Source organism: Anabrus simplex, chromosome 1 (assembly GCF_040414725.1).
Source record: "Anabrus simplex isolate iqAnaSimp1 chromosome 1, ASM4041472v1, whole genome shotgun sequence".
Classification (NCBI taxonomy): domain Eukaryota; kingdom Metazoa; phylum Arthropoda; class Insecta; order Orthoptera; family Tettigoniidae; genus Anabrus; species Anabrus simplex.
Window position 1 is genome coordinate 868,417,851 of NC_090265.1, and position 6,000 is coordinate 868,423,850.

The 6,000-nt window shown below is 40.4% G+C and overlaps 1 protein-coding gene across 1 annotated transcript in view; it reads right to left on the reverse strand.

Moving 5' to 3' along the window:
• LOC136857315 (serine-rich adhesin for platelets) overlaps positions 1-4,870 on the reverse strand; it is a 410,754-nt gene extending 405,884 nt beyond the window's left edge. Inside the window, exons 1-3 of the mRNA XM_068225025.1 lie at positions 4,838-4,870; positions 4,664-4,717; positions 1,643-1,772 (exon numbers count right to left, since the gene is read on the reverse strand). Of these exons, the coding sequence (XP_068081126.1) occupies positions 1,643-1,772; positions 4,664-4,717; positions 4,838-4,870 (217 nt within the window). The remainder of the gene's footprint in view (positions 1-1,642; positions 1,773-4,663; positions 4,718-4,837) is intronic.
• Between the last annotated feature and the right edge of the window lie 1,130 nt (positions 4,871-6,000).

The following is a 6,000-nucleotide window of genomic DNA, read 5'->3' on the forward strand; positions in this document are numbered from 1 at the left end:
CCTTACTACAACCCCTAAACACCCTCATAACCATGTGCAGAGATCTGTACCCTTTATTTACAATCCCATTTATGTGATTACCCCAATGAAGATCTTTCCTTATATTAACACCTAGATACTTACAATGATCCCCAAAAGGAACTTCCACCCCATCAACGCAGTAATTAAAACTGAGAGGACTTTTCCTATTTGTGAAACTCACAACCTGACTTTTAACCCCATTTATCAACATACCATTGCCTGCTGTCCATCTCACAACATTTTCGAGGTCACGTTGCAGTTGCTCACAATCTTGTAACTTATTTATCACTCTATAGAGAATAACATCATCCGCAAAAAGCCTTACCTCCGATTCCACTCCTTTACTCATATCATTTATATATATAAGAAAACATAAAGGTCCGATAATACTGCCTTGAGGAATTCCCCTCTTAATTATTACAGGGTCAGATAAAGCTTCACCTATTCTAATTCCCCAGTCTTCAAATGGAATCTGAGTCCATGAAAATTCGCAACTGGTGACGAATATACACTAAAAAATAGACCTACCATTTGTTTAACGACTACCAAATATAATATTAAATGATATAATTTCATCTCCAGCTTCCGGGGTAATTTTAACGTAGACTTCCTTTCTTCGACAACGGGCACATGGAAATAATTTTAAGACGCTCTTAGTGTTTGGGTAGAACGCGAATATTGCCGAGAGTATTCAACTTTCGATTATGTTTAATGTCTCAATTGACAGGTAAAGGAGAAAGCTGTCTGTTGCAGAAATAAAATTAAAAATCTCAAACGTAGTTTCAAAGTAAGGCAAAATTTGTGCTAAATATGTTCCGTCACTACGCATACTTTGTTATAAGATGGCGCTGTGTTGACTCGCGCGCTCAGGTGGAGGTTAGCTGTCGTTGTGAATACATCGTGGTCAGTTGTACAGAGTAACGAATTTAATAATGGAAAATAAATATTTGATTATGCCGAGCAACTGTCCCAGCACACTGGGCAATTCATGTATTGATATTACTTTTACTCGTAATATTACTCCCGAACTCTTAAATTATGCCTCTTATTTCTCATATCACAGACCCTTACTACACGGAGTTATTACCCACGTTCCAAGTGTACCACGTTCTATTGAATACACTTTATTATCCACATAATATTTGTCTTTTATTTCTAATAAGTAAGTCTACGAAACCTTCAAAACCCTGCAGCCCTTACAACAGTGACAGCCTACCGCCAATTTCTTCTGTTAATGTTGAATATTTACATTACTTTGATCGATGACAAAGAAAGTCACAAGTAGAGTTTCCAGCGAAGTTCAAGATATTTTAAATGAGCTTCCATAAAAAATAAATTGGATGTATTATTGATTGACATGATCCTCTTGATTGAAGTTTTAAGCATACCAAACTGTACTCTTGGAACGAAATGATGAGTCGGAAAGAAGAATGAGATGGCCAATTAACAACAGATAGCATGGCGATCCATGAACGAGCAGCTTTATTATTTTAAATAAACGAATATTACAACCAAAATTTTCCTGCAAGAAATATTGGGAATATCGACGAGCTGGAGAGACGTCTTACATCTGAAAATGATGGTTTTGACTAGGACAAGCTGTGTGCTTAGCCTTACTTACCCGTGACTAGGTTAGCGTGGTGGAACTGGCACACGGCATCAGCCTCAAACCAGGTGATGCGGTCTCGAAAGTAGCGGTAGAAGACCGGGAATCCTTCCTCTGGGAGGAACCATGTGTTGGAGATGTTCACCTGTAAACAATATCAGTGAAACGTCAGTGCATTCGATTTGTCGATGATTTATAATTCTGGATGTGTGCAAAAATTCTAGAAATTATACGAGGTTGATGATTTGTAAGGTAAGAACTTAATGTAAATTCCTAGAAATGAGCATCACCAGTGATATGTAAAAACTTAGCACTTGTTAAGCAGCAATGGAACTTTGCTAACATAGCTCATGAAATTGATATTATATCGACCCCGCTCTCTAGACTTCTCCGAATTACAGCAGTCCGTGTGTGTTATGAAGGTGTCTATTGTTCCAAGTCAAAATGGGGATGTCTTAAAAAATGGAAAATTAACACTAAATGCGAACTTCCCACAGATCAGTTCTTCTTACACAGTAGTCGAAGATGAACATGAAATACGACGTGATAATAACTGAGTTGAAAACAGAAGAAAGATACCACATATCGATTTTCATGTGTGAAAAGAAATCTCGTTTCAAGAAGCAAACAAAACTGTGAATTGTGCTTGTACTTGAATGTAATTATTTATTCTATGACGACAGAGAAGCACAACATTCTTAAATGCACTAATGTTTCATTAAAGAGATTGGTTACTTCTGATCGATTAATCGTATTTGACAAATTAGGCCTAACTAATCCACACATGTCACTGAATGTTCTAAGTTTTATAAAACTGGGAAGGAAACTCTTGTGCTAGTAAACTTTGGTGAAAGTTCCTATTGCAGTGCACAATATCCTTCAGAGATGAAAATGAAAAATGAAAATCCACAGCCTGTTTCCAGTCATTCAACCGGTTCAGGAATGAAATGAATGAAGCCGCATCTTAGCGGTGAGGATAGGGAAAGTGCCGGCTGCCGAAGCCTGTCGCACTCCTCTGGGTTGATGATTAATAACTGACAGATGAAATGAAATGATATTGGAGCGTGTTGCTGGAATGAATGATTACAGGGAAACCGAGTACCCGGAGAAAAACCTGTCCCGTCTCCTCAGAGATGACAGTGTAGTAACTGTGGAACTGCTCTAGGGCAGGGATGGCGAACCTATGGCACGCGTGCCACTAGGTGACACGCGAACAGGACATGTAATAAATAGGTCAAAATCTACCGACATAGCATATTTTAACATTACCCGTTAATAAAGAAGTATGTGAAAATTAATGCTATGACAAATTGTATTAGGTTAAAGCAAAAATATACCTTATTCTTAAAATTTACTTGTTCTTGACATGTCATTTTCAGTGCCGTTTGCAAAATAAAATCATGAAACTTTCACTCGAATGGATTTATATGTAATGCAATCTAATATCTAAATGAAGTAAAATGGGGGGGGGGGGCGGGGGAGGTTCATACTGATTTTAAAGTAAAATCACCGATAGCACACTAGAAAGTAAAAAGTAATAAACAAGACCTTAATTGACACGCTAGTCGAAAAAGGTTTGCCATCCCTGCTCCAGGAGATTACATTAGCTTTTAAGGACGCCAAGCAACATTTTCTGATTCTTTTATATATTTATTTTCAATTTTAACATATGTTCACACTTATCTGTTCACTTAATAAGCCTAAGTTAAGGACGAGGATATTCTGAATCCACAAACTTTGCAGACTGAAGGCTCCAAAGGACATATCTTTGTCTAGTTAGCTCATGGCTACAATTACCAATCCAGTATAAGAATATGTTATTCAGTTTCCGTTAGGGGAAATCAAATAATCATACGGTAAATATATCTTTCAGTAAAATTTGTGACGCGATATTACCTAGCAACCGTGCAGGCTGTGACGTGAAATGTTGATGGATGGCCATGACATACAGCTTCATGACCTGTGCAGCTTTCAGGGTACTGTTACTAGGTGAAAATGAAATGGCTTATGGCTTTTAGTGCCGGGAGTGTCCGAGGACAAATTCGGCTCGCCAGGTCCAGGCCTTTTGATTTGACACCCGTGGGCGACCTGCGCGTCGTAATGAGGATGAAATGATAATGAAGACGACACATACACCCAGCCACCGTATCAGAGAAATTAACCAAAGATGATTAAAATTCCCGACCTTGCCTGGAATCGAACCCAGGACCCCTGTGACCAAAGGCCAACACGTTAACCATTTAGCCATGGAGCCGGACTGTTACTAGGTAACATGGCGTCACACACATTGCTACATGACGTTATTTCGTTATCCACATTTTCGGATTACCCCAGCTTTAAGACATATCTATAATATTACGGGCCGTGAAAGCATCGCTGCTAACATATTTATATCAATATCAGGAAATTTAACCGATCTTCTTTCCTTTATTAATCCGTTTACCCTCCAGGGTTGGTTTTACTTTCGGCTTCAGCGAGGGCCCCCACATCTACCGCCTCAAGGGCAGTGTTCTGAAGCGTGAGACATTGGGGCTCGGGGATACAACTGGGAAGGAGAACGAGTACCAGGCGGCCTCATCTGCTATGTTGAACAGGGATGGGTAGGTTGGAAGGGATAGACGAACAACAGGGAAGGAATCGGCCGTGTCCTTAAGTTAGGTACCATCCCGGTATTTACCCGAAGGAGAAGTGGGAAATCATGGAAAACCACTTCGAGGATGGCCGAGTTGGGAATCGAACCACCCTCTACTCAGTTGACCTCCCGAGGCTGAGTGGACCCCGTTCAAACCCTAGTACAACTTTTCAAATTTCGTGGCAGTTAATCACACTAACCACTACACCACAAAGTTCTATCGCCATAATTTTTATCATTTTCATGTTATCGGTTTCATTGCAACTCACCTGATGTAACCGTTCAATGCCATGCTAAGAGACATGTCATGGTGCCCAGCAAGACATGTATGCTGTTTTCTGCATCATTTTACGAAATATTTGGTTGCAACAAGCATCTTATGTCCTGTCCGGGACACGAGCGACGCTGCGCGAGCTCGAAGGTTGAAGCTCTAATTGCGCGAACCGACAACGAGAGAGCTCTCAGTACAGCGAGACCTTGGAGCTGCGCTGTCTATCGTGCAAGCGAGTGCGAAGTAGAACGCCACGCTCAACTACTGCCTATGTCAGGAGGCGGAGTTAAATTTAAATGGTTCTAACTTGAGAACTGGATATTCTCCGATTTCCCTGCATATTCTTGGATACCAACCCAAAAATTTCGTGCGTCAAGTAATAATAATAACAACAAAAATTCGTCACAAGCCTAAGAAATGTGTAAGTCAGGACTCAATGCACTCAGCATAATTTGCAATACTTTATAACGTCCCTATTCCCCACCTTTTCGCTGAAATGCAAGGGGACGCTTGAGAGATTACCAGAAAACCTGCGATGCGATTTAAACGAAAGTAGATCAGCAAATAGAGGACGCCAAGATCTACAAAATGAATATCTATACGGCTCTGAGAGATAATTATTAGTGGAGCGATTTTTCCCATGGGGGCGGAGTATACCCTCTCCATAGCGGACGACCCGTGTCTTCTATACAAGGACAGCCAGGACAATCCTCAGTTACTCAGTGTTTTCGATATTGTGTTGGGCAGAGGTCTACTCCACGTTAGTCAGATACGCATTCATAGTGCAGTTACATTTTCCTTGTGTGAAGTGATAGTTTTCATGTGTGGATATATGAAATACTAATCCCAGTATACATTAAGGGAACGCAGAAAGCAGTATAATTGCAGGATAAAATGAATCTGTTTAGAAAGAACGGGTAACATTACAAAAATCGTCACGACGTAGTGAGTTACTGACTATAGAGAACCAGTAGTTATTGTACTGAGATTAAGGGATGTGCAGTAGTAGGAAACAATCAGCCTAACAAATAAACGTTGTCAGATTAGCCAGTAAGTACTCCATAAATGAACAGTGACGCTCACGTAGGAACAAATAAAACCAATAAATATTTCCCTCTACAACGAACGGGCATCGAGTAGAATTCCTCAGGGACAGTAATCGCTACTTGGGTACTCCATTTGAGTCGATGAGTGGATCTATCAATGTCATATTATTCGAAAACATATAAGCAGTGCTTCAAATAACCGATTCCTAATTTGTTCGCATGTATGTGAGTGCTCGTCGAACCCAGGATTTACCATTCCAAGAACGTGCCTGTGTGCCTGTGAAATTCCTGTTTGAAGACAACACAGAACTTCCAACAGTAGGAGGTAGCAGATCAAGACACCATGGATTCAACCCCGAAGGAGATGAACCCAGGACTCCCTGCTAACGAGTCGCCAGTTATGGATAACTAAGTCCATATGGGT